Here is a 16,677-nt window from a genome sequence, read left to right on the forward strand (position 1 = left end):
AGGAAACCTGTGCCGTTTCCATCACACTTCTCGTATTTATTTTATTGTTGGTTTGATGGTGGATTGTTACAACCTCCCATCAGTTTCTACATTTGAAAGTACTGCATCAGTTTCTGCATTTGAAAGCACCTTCCATGGCATAGCAGCTCACACTGTGATTGTTTCCAGTAGGAGCTGCAGTTCTTAGAACTCACAAATTACCGTAAGAACTTTGTCTGGTTGTGAACTGGGGATGAAAATTATCAAGTATTAAATATAAATAGTTTGAGACACAATTAAACAGTTTCCAGTGAGCAGGTTAAGACTAGATAAGACTAAAATGTTAGGCTTTCTTCAAAATTAGTATTGCTAAACAACATGGAAACATTCAGACTCTGGTTGGCCTTATTCTAAGGTGAAGCTCAAAATGTTGAATGTTTTGAAGAGTGTGACAGTCAGTGAACTAGTCTCACTGGGAACCATGTTGTTCCTTTACTTGCCCTGCAAGTATAGTGTCTCAGTTTTAGAGACAAAACTTCAGGAGGAAAGGGCCTCCCCTTTTCCTCCACCAATAAGACAAGTGGTTCACAAGAAGTGGAAGTGGGAAAAAAACCCCAAACTGTTTATTAACACACAAACAAAACAGGGTAGAACAGGATTAAAAAAACTTCAAAATACAACAAATTCCCGCAGAGGGAACAGACATGTGGGCTCGGATCAGCCAGGGTTGTCCCCACAGGCTCCCCAGACCAGTGAGGAGGGAAGGGAGGCAGTCAGGCAAGGGGAAGGAAAGGGAAAAAAGAACAAGAAAAACCCAACAGAACCTTTTCCCAGCTATTTGGAACACAAAGGAAACCAAAAAGCAGCATAGCGCTCCCGGTGCACTCCCTCCCAAGCCGCGCCGAGCCCTTGGGCTGAACTGTTCCACTGCCCCCTGGGCCCCGTGGCTCCGGCCCCGCCCCCCTGGGTCCATCTTAAAGGCACAGCATCCTTGGGCATTGAGTGGACAGTTAAGGAATAAAGCGGCTTCATAACATCACCCCAGGACATATAGTGAAAGTCTTTCTGGAAATTGTGCAGGTGAGGCTGAGTGGAGAGCCTCATCTTAGTTGTAGCTGATGCAGTAGGTGAACATTTGAGAGCCCACATGAGGATGTACTGAGATCTGTCTTTTGTATTCTGTCCTTACTGTGGTACTTGTGGCTAACTTGCCTTAGAAGTTCTCTGTAAGGTGATAGAAGGTGCAAATACCAGGGCCTTGTTGGGCCGTCGGAAGAAGCACTTCAAAGCTTTGCATGGGGTTGTAGACATACAGTTTCCATTGGTCTAATGATGTTTCAAAAAGGAGCTGTCTAGTGTGACCAAAAAGTATGTGGAGTTCTCTGACTCAGTTTTAACTGGGCACAGAAAAAATAAAATACTGCAGAAAAGACACTGAAGTGTATTTTACAAGTTACAGTTTTACTTTTAGTAGCTGGGTCAGTGAAGCTCCTCTCTAATCCCACTTTAACACTGTGTGTAGGTCAGTGAAGGAAGTGGCAGTCTCTCATCGTTCAGTTTCCCAGTTTCTGGGCCCAGTGCACCTGAGGTCTTTGAAAGTGGCCTAAAGAAGAATACCAGTAAGTTGGAGAGTTTTTTAGTGCGTTCAGTGTTTTATACATGTGAACTGGTAGCTGAAATCTTTCTGTTAAAATGTTATAACTACATGATGCAGGCCTCAAAGTGATTCGTTAGTCAGTAAAACGCTGCAGAAGTGGTTACTGCTTGGTACATCATACATATCTTGTAGTAGCTCTTTATAAAAGGAGCTAGCAACTTCTTATGTCAGCGGTTTAGATACTGACAATCTAAGTTGAGCCATAATTTTATATTTAATCTAAATACATTGTATGATACGCTGTCTCATTCACAGAAATCTAGATACATGTGGAATAGCTGTCTCATGCTTAAATTTAGAACAAAGTTACTTCTGATAAAAGTATTTCTGGAAAATAATAATGTTTTTTCTATTCTATTTGAGCATGCTTAGGAGTCTTATTCCAAAAGCTATTTAAATAGAGAGAACTGTTGCTTCTTTCATCTATTCTAGAAGTATTTCAATCCAATTAATGTAATGACAGCCACTATCAAAATCAGATTAAAATATGTGTAACAAACAAGCAGAAAGTTAGAATCATCATAGTGATTTGGATAACTTTATTGGAAAAGTTTTTTAGGAATGCTAGTTTAACTTTTTTTTTAAATTTATTTTAATTCCTTTGACAGCAGCTTCTGAAATACAGGGACTAAGAACAGTTGAAATAAAAAAGGTAAGTTGTAGCATGCAGTGGCATATATCAGGAATAGGTTTTGTAGATGTTGTCAATAGGTTCTTTACGGAATGGAAGAAGTCTAGGCCTACTAATTGTTTTTGGAAATTAATTTGTCTGTCTTTTCAGTTCAGGACTGCACTATTTCCACTGCCTGTATTTTTATGTAAAATAATGGGACTTATGCTATCATGTTTTGTGAGCTGTGTTGAAAGCAAAAGAAGGAAGAGATACTGGGACCTAATTTTATCGTTACCAGATTGAGTTAAATGCTGACTCTGTTTTGGTAAAGTCAGGGGAATTGTACCAAAGTTGGAAGGCTGTTTTTTGGTATTTGATATCTTTCTTCACACATATTTTTAATGAGTAGGTTCTTGCATGACAGCTGCCAGGTTTTCAAGTGTGAAATTCAGTCACCTTCATTATGCGTATGAGCTTAGTCACAGACTGCTTCTTATTTTCCAAAATATTTATATTTATTTGTCCTTGGTTGGCATCTAGTGCACTTGATTATATGGATTATATTCAGCCATTCTCTTTTTACAGTAGAATCTGCAAATACTAGTTTTCAATAGCAGTTTTTACAGTGAGGTATTTGGGTGTGGTGCAGTGGTAAACAGCTGGTTTTGCTCTTCAACATTTGGACACTAGGGGGAGCATAAAGATTAATTCTAGTCTTCAGAAGATTCAATGATAGGATATTCATATAGACTGTACTAAGGACAGCAATCCCATCTCACTGGTTTTCCTTGCTCAGACCTCTGTGCTGACACTAAGAGTCAGGTGCTGAATTCTGTAAGTATTTAGTTTGGTTAAGATAAAACACACAACTAAATCAGCAAATTTTCACCTATGACTGAGAAGAAGAAACATCCATTCTGGTCTCTCTGCTTTCTTGAAGTGATGCAAAGCGTATAAGCTTAAAAACTGGCTTGACACAGGAATTCTGATTTTCATAAAATAGGGGTTTAGCAATCTTTTGAGGTAAGCCTGCAATTCTCTTTTTCTTTCCAGAAAAATCTAATCTTTTTTTAATTGCTATAACAGAGCCCTGCAGACTCACTAGGAGTGAGCATTGCTGGAGGTGTAGGAAGTCCTCTTGGAGATGTTCCTATATTTATTGCCATGATGCACCCGAATGGAGTTGCAGCTCTGACTCAAAAATTAAGAGTAAGTTAATAATTAAAAAGTCTGTAAAGATTGCATGGCAAATGCACCATAATTACTCTAGACAGGCAGTAAATCAGCAGTTCAGTGATACAGTTTTAAGTGCTTCAGGCTGTGCGAAGAATTCTTGCTGTTTGGATTGATGAAACAGTAACTCAGATCGGTAGCATAGGAAAGTGTAATTGCCAGCGTGTGCTAAAGTAATCTTGGACCGCAGAGTTAGTCAGCATGTGAAAATTTAAAGCATAGGAAGTGGTTCAGAAGGATGCATTCTGTAAACGAGTGCCACTGCTGAGTGTGGTGGTGATTCCTGCAAATGTAGGTGTGCAGTCTGTTTTCTCTCATGTTTCCTATGCTTAGGATAGAGAGAGCACTTTTTAGGCTATGAGTTAGAGTGGGAGATTTTATCTGAAACTGTACTTAAATGTGTACTGTATCCAATCTGCATCAGAGGTGGTTGTATTTGACTCAGGTTTCTTGGAAAATGGTCAGTGTTATTTCAAGATGAAGTTGAAGAGAATCTCTGATGATAATTTGCTACTTCAGTCTATCTGTCTTCTGGTGACATGCAAAATGCATCTCTGTTTTTTAACATGTTGTATGTTTCTAGAGTTTTAGGATCAATTCTGTAAAGCATCATTACTTTTTACACTGAATACACTAAACCAGTGTAATTTGCTAATTCTGATGTTGAATTGCCTACCTTTGTACTGGGTTATTTTGTAGTTCAAAGATTATTTGCTTTCAAGAGGAAATTTACTATGAATTTACAGTTGCTTCTCTCTTTCTTTGTACCCTAATATCACTGATAAAATCTAGCTAAATGCAAATGCACAGATCTGCTATTGTTGGAAGTGCCAAATCTCTGTAACTGAGTTAGATTTTCTACGTTTTCTTCTGTAGGTTGGGGACAGGATTGTTAGCATCTGTGGAACATCTACAGAGGGCATGACTCATTCCCAAGCTGTTAATATCTTAAAAAATGCTTCAGGCACTATTGAGTTGCAGGTAAAAAAATCCTCAATGACATTTTGAATTTTTTCTGAATACTGTTTTGCCAGCTGCTACAATGAATTATTTTAGTGTCAGCTTTTTTATTTCGGTGTTTTCTGACCTCTGTTCCTAGGTTGTAGCTGGAGGAGAAGTGAGTGTCATAACTGGTCAGCAGCATGATCCACCTACGTCCAGTCTTTCATTTGCAGGACTAACTTCAACTGGCATTTTTCAGGATGATTTAGGGTCAGTAACTGTAGAATATACAGCCTCTGTAGCCTGTTACTTTAGATGGTATTCAGCCCATAAACCTTACAAATTCTAGCAAATAAGAAATGACATTTTTGGCTTTATCATGAGTAACATATTTGGTAAGCATGGGACCTGTGGGCCATAGGTCCTCTTCTACATTTTTCATGATGCAATTTGCTGTGCTGCAATTTTTTTTACCCTCTGTAGAGTTATGATGTCATTTGATTTCTTCTCCAGCCTCCATTGTTTCACTGAGATTGGGTAGCTGGGATTAACTGGTACAACCAAAAATTCTCTTTCCACTGTGGTATCTGTGTTTCCATACCGTGCTTTCTAGTGCTGGGCAATCAGGAGTATCAGATGTTTGTGGTGTACAAGGTATACTACTTCTGGTATTCTGCAAGGTGCATTATGTAAACAAGTTTTGCGTAAAACTCTGTCGTAAATCTGAGGCATTTTTCTTTTAGGAATGGGGAAAGAGGAAAAGGGGTTCTTTGGCCACACATACCTACTTTGAAAAGTAGAACTCCAATATTTCTGACAATCAAAGTATGTGTGGGGAAATACACTTATTAATGATCTGTATAATAAACATGTACATACAAATACACAGTCATCTATTAGGAGAGAAGCAATTAAACCTTAATAGCATAAACTATTTGAGCTAATTTTAGACATTACAGGATTTTTAAAGTAGATGTTATAGAATCTTTAAGTACTGGCATTGCCTCTCTACTTCACTAGTAAGCACTGTTGGTGGCACATAGCAGCCATAACTATATCCTTAGCTGTGTATTTGAAATAGCTACTTTTATATAATAACATAGGCATTAGAGAGTTTACAATGTTTTACATGAACTGAAATAGCCTGTTCTTTGTAATAAAAGTATTTGTAGTTATAGTGGAAAGGGAAACGTATTGGTTAGCTTAAAAGGAGTGAAGTTTCTTGTTGAATGTTCTATGTGTTAAATCCAAGTTCAGAAAAAATACTCTTTTCCCTTTCCTTAGACCTCCTCAGTACAAGACCATTACTCTGGACAGAGGACCAGATGGCCTTGGCTTTAGTATTGTGGGTGGCTATGGCAGTCCCCATGGAGACTTACCCATTTATGTGAAGACAGTGTTTGCAAAGGTAGGTGTAAATTTGTTCAGCCAATCCATTTATTAGTTTACTGCAGTTATTGTTCTAAATCATGGCCTGGGTTTGCATTCAAAAGAATGTTACAGTTTCTCACAGCTTTTCCTTTTTAGTGCAAAGGCTGATCAAAATGTGCTTGCAGCATTTGAAGGCTGTAATGTTCAAAAGATTGAGACTTTCCAAATACAGGTGATTCAGCCTGTAGCAGAGTCTTGTCCAGCTCTCAACACTGGACTAGTGCAAATACTTAGAAAAACAGGTCCCTTGGCTTATATTTAGAGTGTGTTTACTTCAGGTAGTAGAGGGAACTGTTTTATTGAACTCAGACTGGACCTTCAGAGAAGTTCAGATGCTGGCCTGGGTTGGATAATTTGGACTGCTCTAGGAAACAGAAGAGAGTCTGAGAAAACTGGAATCACAAATCCTAAATTTTTATGGTAAATCCAAGTATAAAACTGTCTTTTGCAAAACTTGCTGGAAAGTTCTCTGGGTCTTGAAAATGTTACTTCTATGATACTAGGTTTTAAACATTATACTAGCTGGAAAAATGGGGTTAAGGGAACAAAGCAATCATATGGTTCCAATTTCTAGATGTGGAAATTAGACAGGGCAGGGCATACTGCAGCATTAGTGGTCTTTACAACAATTGGCTCTGCTTGTATTAGTGAAAATCAAAAGTGTTGTAAGGGGTTTTCTTTTAAGGACTATGTGTCAGGAAGAAAAAGAAATGCGTGAGTCTGCAGTTACTTGTTTTATTATTCCAGGGTGCAGCAGCAGAAGATGGACGCCTCAAGAGGGGGGATCAAATCATTGCTGTGAATGGGCAGAGTTTAGAAGGGGTGACCCATGAGGAAGCAGTTGCTATTCTGAAAAGGACAAAAGGAACAGTCACTTTGACTGTATTGTCGTGAGCTGGCTGCCTGATGAGTTAGGGTCAATAAGACAATATTATTTAGTTTCCACATAGTAAAGAGAATGGCAATGTTTTGTGTAGTCTTCTTGCTCTTTCAGCTTCACAGGACTGTGTTACAACACTGAAGAAAAGCAACATTTAACCATATTTTTGTATGCTTTAGAACTACTTCTCTTCCTGTCAAAGCACTGGGATGACGTTAACTATGGAAACACCTGGATATTTTTCCTATTAGTAAGTCACCAGGAAAAAGTTTTCATTGATAACCGCAGAACAAAACTGAAATTACTTTGGGTATGTTGGAAAAATGATAAATTCACCAAGTCAGTAAGGGGGTTGCATGGGTAGCAGTAGTCAGAAAACAGGAATAAGAAAATATTAATAAAGAAAATATTAATAAAACAGAGATTTGGGATGTAAGAGGAAAAGTATGTAATCTGGAGGCAGATGGTTGATAGACTAGATTTCTTTTTTAATTAGATGAGTTTTAAGGTCCCTTTCAACCCAAGCCGTATTATTTCTCAATGCTCCAGCAGTTTGGTGACTTGGGTGGGTTATTTTGCTTGTCTGTGTGTTTAAATTTTTTAAGTCATGGTGTATCTGAAAAAAAAGAAAACTGTTTTATTTTGGCTTAGGTTTGAGAGTTTGATGATTTCGGGGAGGGGGGTGGTGGTGGTGATGGTGGTTTTGGTTTTTGTTTGTTCGTTTTTGTTTGTGGGTTTTGTGGGACTTGTGCTCAGGGCTGAAAAATCCATTGCTAGTGGAAACTATTCCTGATGAATAAGAATGCCCAGCAACTTTAGTATTAGAAGAACTAGACTATTTAATAGTAATATTTTATAGTCTATATGGGTGGAAACAACCTTCCTAATATGAAGTGTCTGTAAGCAAAGGTTGTCCTCTTCCAACATACAAGACTACCTAGAGGCTCAGCACAGACATTTCTGCAAGCTGCTTGAATCAGAGCCGGGAACAAACTGCTCAGAGCAGGTCTGCCTAGCTGCCAGCAGATGTCTGGCTATTGCCAGTGTGGAAGAAGCTGATGTTATGGTGTTGCTGCCATTATCAGTAGCTGCAGAGGTAGAGTCCTCCTTGAACTGAGTAATGGGTTGAGGATGGGTAAAGACCTTAAAATTCCTCACAGTGGAGGTGAGTAGTAAGACAGCAGTGGAGGTTTGCATCAGTAATGAGCAGAAGAGGAGATTTTACAGCTACAACAATTATTTTGGGGATATTAATTTTAGAGGCACAGATAAAAGTGTCTAGTAAGTACAATGCAACCATGCTGCTGTTCTTTGATCAGCAGCATGGTCAATAAATGCATAACTTTCTCATCACTAAAACTTTATCTAAAAACTGCACTCAATGAAACACTTAGCTGATTGTAACCTGCCTGCCTTTGCCTGCCGTGCTCTTAGGAATCTGGCAGATAAAGCATGCTTTTCCCATGATTTCTTTTCCTGCAGAAAAATTCAGCTGAGTCTTTTGAGAGAGGAAGATACCAGGCTAACTAGTATTCTATTTAGCAGCATGATGCTTTGTGTTAATTAGCAAAAATGGAGTTTTAGCCAGAAGGCCACCATCTCAATTATCACTTAAGAGAAATATAAGCTGAAAACGCAGGCAATGGTCAGGCCATTATTAGGGGATAATACAAAAGATTAGCATTCATTTTAGTGGGTCACAAAAACAGTATTAGGAGTGTCTGTCAAGTAGTATTAACAAATTGATAGCTAGGTGTTAGTGAATTAACAAAAAAACCCCACTCCCTTTGTCTTTTTAACTGTTACACTGTGGTAGGCTAAGATGCAATAAACCAGATGCTACAGTTACTGGTTGCTGCTGTTATTGAATTGCTTTTATACTTATTCCTTGCATAGAGTGAGAAATGCCTACATTAGAGTATGTAAAGTCACTTTAAATAGTATCTATATTTGTAACAGAAGTAGTGTACAGCTATTTTGTTACTGCTCTTGTGTCACAATGGAGGATTTAAATTAATAAATTCCAAACTGTCATGATGAAGTAAAGTTCTGCGTGTTTTACTGGTTGCTTTACAATAGCTCACTTGCATTATTCATTCTGTTGCAAAAGATTAATTCAAAACAATTTAATAGTTTTAAAAAGGCAATTCTCTTTATGTGAACCTTAAAGCATCTGCTAAATTTTTTTTTTTTTTTTTTAAGATTTTATCTTCACTTGTCAACTCCTAGCAAATTCATGAAACTAGGAAGCTGTCTTGCTTTTTTTGTAACAGAGGGCATTAATCATTGTTAAAAAAGCATTCATTCAGACATGGGACTTGCCATGAGAGAGAAAAATAGTGAGCCATGGAGCTTGGGACTCAGAGAACAGGCTCTCCCCCAAGCCCCATGCCAGGAAACTGTTGCATGACCACTGCTTAGTGGCTGCCATGCACTGGACCACGTAGTAATAAACTTTGCAGGTTTAGGATGTTTGGTTTTTGTTATCATTTGGTATTCAACGCAACTTTCCAGTCAAAGGGGTTGGTCCTGTAAGGTGCTTAGTACTGTGGCCCAGTTCTACCCAGTTTTATGGTTTTTGTTACATTTTTTCTATGTGACTGTGTTACAGGTTTGGAAGGATCTGGCATCTTAAAGGCTCCATCGCATTGTCTGGTCAGATATCCAGCCCTTTCTTTTAACTTTGCTTAACTCTCAGCTATTCTTCATTCATGGCTGAAGGGTAATCAGAGTGGTGTTAATGTAAAGGTCTTTAATTTTAGAGTGGTATTAATGAAATGGACTGTCACTTCCTGAAAGCATGGGTCTGGACAAAGGACAGCTGATTCGTAAGAATACACATATTTCACTTCTTGACAGTGAGCAGGTATTGTTGGCATGGATGCTTTTCTGTTCGTTCCTCTGTTGGATTTTATTTCTGGGTTGGCTTTATGGAAGCAGTAGTATTGTTAATTCTCAGCCTGGAGAAGGGTTGGAATTTAATAGCTGTTGCTGATCCCTTTTCCTTCACTCTATTCAGTCTCTTTTTTTAAGAAAAAAAAAAAAGAAGCTGTATACTCTATAGACCTGGATGAAGAAAAAAGTGTCATCTTTGTTGTAAGTGTCAAGAAGATGTTTTGTTTTGCTGATAGAGACTTGCAAGTAATGTGGAAGAACTTAGTACTTTTAATAGTGTTTTGCAAACAAAGCCTTATCTCAAAGTGGGAGTGACATTGGAAAGGGACATCTGTTAGATTTCTGCACACACTTTTTCTTGCTTTTTAAAAACAAATAGTTCGAAGCATTTAAAATATTCCTGTGTAGAGGGCACTTCAGTTTCAAGCTCCAATTGAAGCTACTAATCATAAAGTTTTCACTTTCTTTACAAATGTTATTAAAACTGTAAACAGTTTTAATAGTAAACAGTATTATCTTTAGTGTATTTGACACCTGTAGTGTGGATTTTTCTTCTTTTTTTTGAACAGGTCGTCATGCATGTTCCTCAACAGACATGTAGATCATTCATATAATGTATTTTAGTTCATAGCCAGTGCAGGGTGATGCATTAACTTGTGAAGTTTTGCCATCTGTTTTCATGGAAGTGGTAACAATGATAGGTGAGAAGATTGAACTCAAGCACCTGAGAAGAATACACCTAATGGAAAATGATGCCTAAGTAGATTGAGTAAGTAGATTTTTTGCTATGTTTTTCTTCTCCTGTCATAAAATCTTCCTAAGCTTTCTACTCCCAGGTAAAATTTTCATTTGAAATGGGTAGAAAAAATGTAGATGCTGGTTCTCTTATTTCAAATTCTAAAAGCTGCATATATCTGAGCTGAAAATAACAGAATTTTCCAAGTTAAATTGTTAATTTTCAACTGGAGATTTTTTTTGATAAGTTGCAGCAGCAAGTTGGTTTGTGAAAGTGAGGTAAACAGGTTTTCACTTACTATTTCTCTTCAGACTACTTTGTAGTCAGTCCATTGTTTTTGATCTTCATATAGGTAGTTTAAATACATAACTTTTTTTATTACGTCAAAGGAGTGTTTGAATCACGCACAAAAACAACTTACCTGTTTTTGTGGCTGCAAGTACTGTGTTGGATTTTTTTAAATGCTTGCAGTTATATGTCCAGTTTGTCCATGGGCAGACAAGAGAAAGGTTTTTGTCTGAGAGGGGAGGTTTTGAATTTAACACTTGTTAGTATTTTCTGGTATTTCAGCCTTTGGCATTTTATTAGTTAAGACTACACTTTGTTAAGTGAATTCAGTTTAATTAAGAGTGTGCTTTGACTTACCAAGGTAGACATTATATCTAAAAGAGAGTGAATGTTCTTCTTGAGTATTTCTGTGGGATGTCAGGTGCCCTTTTGGGTCTCTCAGCACTGTTCAACAGCAGTGTCATTTTGGTGTGTTTTCATAGTGTTTTGTTCATGCTTCTCACTGACCATAGCCACAGAAGAGGGCATGATACTAGGACTCAGAGGACTGAGGCCATGGGGTACATTTAAAAGATATGTTATCAGATTTCCACTACTGCACACCAGTTAGAGATAAAGAAGTTTCTTGTTTGAGCACCTCACACAAGTATTTAGGCTGAGGCACATGAAAGATTTTTTCAGGCTATAACTTTCAAGTACCTCCTCATGACAGGGATGCCAAAGCCACTGTGTCCAACACTTGAAGTTTTCACATTATTTGGAATTTTACAGAAAGCAGCAGGAGCAGCATTTTGGGTAATTAGTAGGTAATAAGTTGTACTCTCTTTTGGGAGAATATTTATCTGAAACTGTCAAAAACATATACAGTTTGTTTTGACTGAAAAAAATATATTCATTACTCATTGTTAAATGTGAATATGTCTGTTGGACGTAGAAAGACAGTATTGTGGATGAGTTTTAGATAGAGAGATCTCAACACAATCCTGGTGGTTAAGGTAGCAGATGTTCACTGGAATTCCTGTTTGTGACAGAAACCACTGAGGACAGGTGATAATAAAAGATGATCATATGGGAAAAGCATTAGCCTTTGTTACTGTCACCAAGACCAGAAGAAGGGTAAAAGTGCAAGTACTCATATTTTTGTCTTTGTTTTGTTTTGTTTTGTTTGTTTTTAGTAAGTTCACACTAGCTCTTTTTCCCAGATTTTACTTTCTTTCACAAGTGTAGAGTTCCTCTGAAGGAAGGAATTTCAAGAGTATGAGAAGAATAATGCCTTATTAGAGGGCTAATAAGGTGTTCTCCTCATACTCTTGAAATGTAAAAAAAATACAGTGTTTCATAGATATGATTTTTCTTGCTTTAGATGAATATATACACACATTGGTAGTGAAGGAAAATGTTAATATTAGAATTCTCTTGGGGAATCCAAGTAACTCCAAACCTAGTGTCTGGGCTGGAGACTTCAGTTTTGGTAGCTGGAGATTTAAGTAGGACAAGTGACACAGTTAGCGTAGAAAATCAGTGTTGTTTCAGGGTGATCTTAAGCACCAAGACAATACCCGCTGCATCTGCAGCTTCTTTTTGCATGCATCTGGATGGTACACTAGTTCAATTGTCATGTCCTGGAAAAGTTAGTGTGAAGAGAAGGTCTAGGCTCCACTATTTCTCTTGCAACTCACGCTTCAATTGAAAACTAAGGTCCAGCAGCGTTTTGGGAGAACAACTGTAGGTTTCGGTCTGTATGAGAAGTTACGAGTTTTAGGTCTCAGGCAGACAAAAGCTTGAGTTGCTGTTCTCTGACAGATGTGGTGGTTAGCAGCTCATCTCTGGGTACAACAGGCTCCAGAGACACTCCTTGACGGGACTGATGCATACTGGCACTTTTCAGTCCTGCATACCGGTGTGTACCACAGATTTCACTTGCAGTCCTGGAAATCAGAGCTTGGGTGGCCAGTTGACTCGGGGGGGTTTTAAAATGATCTAGCCTTGAGCATCTTGGCATTAATTTAAAGGTCATGTAGAGGACCTGAATTTGTTCTGCCTTTATCTCCAGTTCTACCAGGTACCTCAGGTACTTCCCTTTTTAAGCATATACATAAGGAGAAGTAGTCCACTCAAATTTATTGTTAATGTAGATCTAGAGGTTGTCTAACTGAATACGTATGTTGATTATTTCACAAGAATGTTCATGGACACATTCTCTTGGTAAGGCTTTTACAGCCTCTTTCAAAACACTGAATTACAGCAGTGATTGCCTTTGCGTTAAATTAACAAACCTTGTCAGTAAGGATAAATTTGGGCAGAAAGGAGAATTGCCTGAGACAAGGTAGGAAGCTCCTGGTCTGAGCTGATTTTCCTGTTGTGACTAAGCCTGCTCTCTGCCTTATGTCCCTAGGAAAAATTTGGCTTTGGTTTGTTTCGAATGGAAGCTGACCATCAGAATTCTATGTGTATAGTCTCTTTCCCTCTGGAAAAAGGCTTTTATTCAATTGTGGTTGCTAGAGCAGGAAGAAAAAAAAATATAACCAGACCTTTCCTTTAAGTGCAGATTTATGGAATATTAACATTTAGTAGAAATAGCTCATTAACAGTTTATTGTTTGCTCTAATATGGTCTCTTCTTTCCACTCTAAGCGTCTCTTCAAAGCCAGCTATTTTTCCAGCAGCCAAACCATACTTGTCTGCACTTCTCCTGCTCCCATTTCTTTTGATTGGTGTGTCTGCATTGGGCTGGTGGGGGAAATAATGTGTGAGGGGAGGTTGTCAAAGGCTTTGTGTGTGCTCGTGCACATGTTTGTATGTGTAGATCTGGGAATAGTACTGTGTAAGTGGTAACTATTGGCCTGCAGATATTTCCTTCCAGGTATGTTTTTTTTTCTTACAAAAGAAATTAAAATAGGCACACTAATCCTTTTTTCTATGCGTAGGTTCTCAAAGGATTTTTTAAAAGAGAGTAAATATTTGATCTATTTTAGTATCAGGAAAAACTGCAGCAGAGGCATTATCCGTTTCTTCTTTGTGATTTTGTGATTCCCAATGAACCTTTTTCTAACTTGAACGTACATCTTTTCTATTAGCCTGGTAAGTTTAACAATGGAACACATTCCAGGTTCTGCTTTCGGAACAATGAAGTCCTATTTGAAGCTGAGAAATATTTGAGCCTGGGATACTGATGCTGTGTTTGTGGGGCTAAGATCACCTCATGAAGTATGAATACACTCCAGAGTTCCTCACTGATGGAAGCCCTTTGTTTAGGCCGATGTGAAAGACCTTACATTCATAGGATGGTTCCTTTTGTATACAGGAACTATACTCAGTTTGACTTTACTGATAGTTTGAACTCAGGTACATGTATTATTGACTCACACTGGAGTATAAACCTTGGGTCTGTTGGCCAAGCTAGCGAATCTCTGATCAAGCCAAAAGTGGCAACCTGAATTGGATTGATTTTCTTCTAAATATCAAGGAGGAGGTGAACCAAACAGAAATGTTGGACAGCCAGCAGCAAAGGTAAAGCCCGTGTGCTTTTCTCTATATTGAAAGGTGGCTGCAACTGCCCTAGGATGAACTTCCAAATCAAAAGTGAATTGAATTAACAGGAGAGGGGTAAGTTAAATTAACAGGTAGCAGAAGAGGGAAAGTGCTCACCTATTTAGGCACAAATAGGCATGGAGGTGGCTCTGTGAGTGTTTCTTTTGTATTACAAAACCAATAAACAAGGTATTTGTGCAGTCAGCTCTGGTTTCAGCTTGGGCACTTAGCCTGGGAGCTTTGGGTACTGTAGCATTATGGGAGAGGCTATTTGGCTCTTACTACCCAGCCCCACGTGCACACCTTGAGGTCACACTAGCCCTGGAAGAAGGATGTAGGTCAGTCAATAGAAGCTGACTTTTGTGTAGCTACATTTATACACATTAATAATTTTCAGTAATAGCCACTAGATAGCACTAGAGAATCAAGGTAGATCTCAAACAGCACAGATTGCAGAGATTTCCACAAACTCAAGCACTCCAAAACAAACAACCACTGGAGCCTGTTGTTGCTGTTCAGCTCAGATCAGCAGCCTAATGGAAATGATTCAATCAGGAGAATTTTTTTTTAACTTCTGGAGTGTTTAAAATGTCTACACTGATGTATTTCCAAGCAAAAAACCACATAGCAGTAGCTTGAACAGTTACCTTATTCTGACCCTGTTTTCAATGCTTTTGAACTTATTGAAAACCACAAGCTTCAACAAAATATGCATTAAATCCAAAATGTTTAATACTGGCCATCACAAAATGAATGCTTTAAAATAAAAATATGCCTCTAAAAATATCCATAGGGATGTTATGCTTTCCAAAACATGCCTCAAAAAATCATATCCTCAACAGAACTTACTTGCAGAGTGAATAAAAAGTCTGTCACTGTCTGTAAGTTTATCCCTTGCAAAACTATTTGCCATTTTTAGTTTTTAAAGTATAGTTTAAGGTTTTGAAGAAATCTTTACTGATTACCTTTATGAGAAGCCAGGAACCGATCTTTTAAATTTCTGCTATGACAGCAATAAGGGTACTGCTCCTACTTGCTTACTGATAGCCTTTCAAGAAGTCCCATATGAAGTTTTTTCTAAAGGGTTAGGAAAGGCATAAAGGTTTTAGGAGAAAGACAGGGGTTTCTGCCTTGCATGTACAGTGCATTTTCATAGGTTTTGCAGTCCTCCTGCAAACCATGTACTTAATGCACATAAGTAATTTTGTTTTGCACATTCATAAATGGGTTTTTTGAGGCAGTTTTGAGGAATATACACAGGTATCCATGGTGCTGTGGGTGCTGTGCAAGCTAAGAACTTGGTGTCACCACTGAAAACTGCATTCCTCAATTCAGTTTCAAAGTAATTTGTAGCTGATCACAAATTCTTCTGTTATTTATTAACCAGGGTTTTATACCCAGTGCCACATCCTCCTTTGATAATGTCTTAAAGAGTTTTTCACAAGGATCTAAAATTTGAAGTTTGATGGTCTTGAATTCCTAGAGTAATGTGTCATAAATGCTTGCCTTGAAGGGGCGATTCATAATCAGCTCAGGGCATCTGGCTCTTGTGGCTTGCCTCTAAAGTACATTAAACAGACTGATATCAAAATATGCAACTAGACTGGGGCGTATTTGCTATAGGCATGCTTCATCTTAGGTACAGGGACTTCAGAGACCTCAGTCTTGGTTGTCATTGATAGGAGCTCGCAAGAGTTCCCAGTGGACTGGGCTGATGCCTGTGTGAACTCATTCAGCCAGTGAACTGTTTCTAGCAGAAATGACAGCCTGTTATCAGGAGATGCATGGGCTGTCTTTGAGGCTTGCTTGCACTTACAGTACACCCAGAATGTCATTACCTAGCAGCTTTCTATAAATTCATCTTTTCCTGACAGTGTGTGAGAGGCACATGTTTAAACAAGATAAGAGATTTAACCGAACTGAAGGTTGATCATCTGTTTCTCCACAATTTAAATGAAGATTTTGCAGCTCTCATGTTTCCTCCCACGCCAGTCCCTCAACTGCAGCTTGGAGGGCTGAACTTCCTTGGTGATAAGAGTCCATTATGTGAACATGGAGCTAAGTAAGGTTTTCAGTCACACTTTGAGGCTGCTTGAAGCATCCTTTAGTAGTTGACAGCTCTTTGCAGTTGCCAGGCCAGTAAAGCAGTTCCCTACAGGACCAGGAAGTGAGCTAGTGTTACAATGCAGCTAAAGCAAGATTGGCAACTGACACTGTACTAGAAATCCTTCCAGCCCCTTTTTGGCCTTACATTTATTGCACATATAAAACCATAGTAAGTGTGTTATTTCATTCTCAAATGCAGCAGATTTTGCAGCTTGTTTTGCTCCAAGTGCCGGTGGCAGGGAAGCTGTTTTTGTAAGTGCTATGAAAACAAGTTCCAGCAAAACTGATCTTTATCAGGTCCCGTTGAAAAGGCTGCACATACTGAATAGTGAAACAGGCCAGTTAAATTTTAATCTCAGTTACATAAAAGATTGTTCTTAAAATGGC

General features: G+C 38.4%; 1 protein-coding gene across 20 annotated transcripts in view; it reads left to right on the forward strand.

The window, feature by feature from the left end:
• MPDZ (multiple PDZ domain crumbs cell polarity complex component) overlaps positions 1 to 8,781 on the forward strand; it is a 95,456-nt gene extending 86,675 nt beyond the window's left edge. For 18 of the 20 annotated variants that reach the window (XM_032095196.1, XM_032095195.1, XM_032095203.1 and 15 more), the window contains 7 exons: positions 1,502 to 1,598; positions 2,245 to 2,288; positions 3,336 to 3,458; positions 4,359 to 4,463; positions 4,582 to 4,694; positions 5,709 to 5,832; positions 6,603 to 8,781. In XM_032095196.1, coding sequence (XP_031951087.1) covers positions 1,502 to 1,598; positions 2,245 to 2,288; positions 3,336 to 3,458; positions 4,359 to 4,463; positions 4,582 to 4,694; positions 5,709 to 5,832; positions 6,603 to 6,749 — 753 coding nt within the window. In that variant the 3' untranslated portion in view covers positions 6,750 to 8,781. Of the gene's footprint in view, positions 1 to 1,501; positions 1,599 to 2,244; positions 2,289 to 3,335; positions 3,459 to 4,358; positions 4,464 to 4,581; positions 4,695 to 5,708; positions 5,833 to 6,602 lie in introns of those variants that run through there. The other 2 variants (XM_032095198.1, XR_004237344.1) reach the window with 2 other exon arrangements.
• Positions 8,782 to 16,677: the final 7,896 nt, after the last annotated feature.

This window comes from Corvus moneduloides, chromosome Z, assembly GCF_009650955.1.
Source record: "Corvus moneduloides isolate bCorMon1 chromosome Z, bCorMon1.pri, whole genome shotgun sequence".
NCBI classification, from domain to species: Eukaryota; Metazoa; Chordata; class Aves; order Passeriformes; family Corvidae; genus Corvus; species Corvus moneduloides.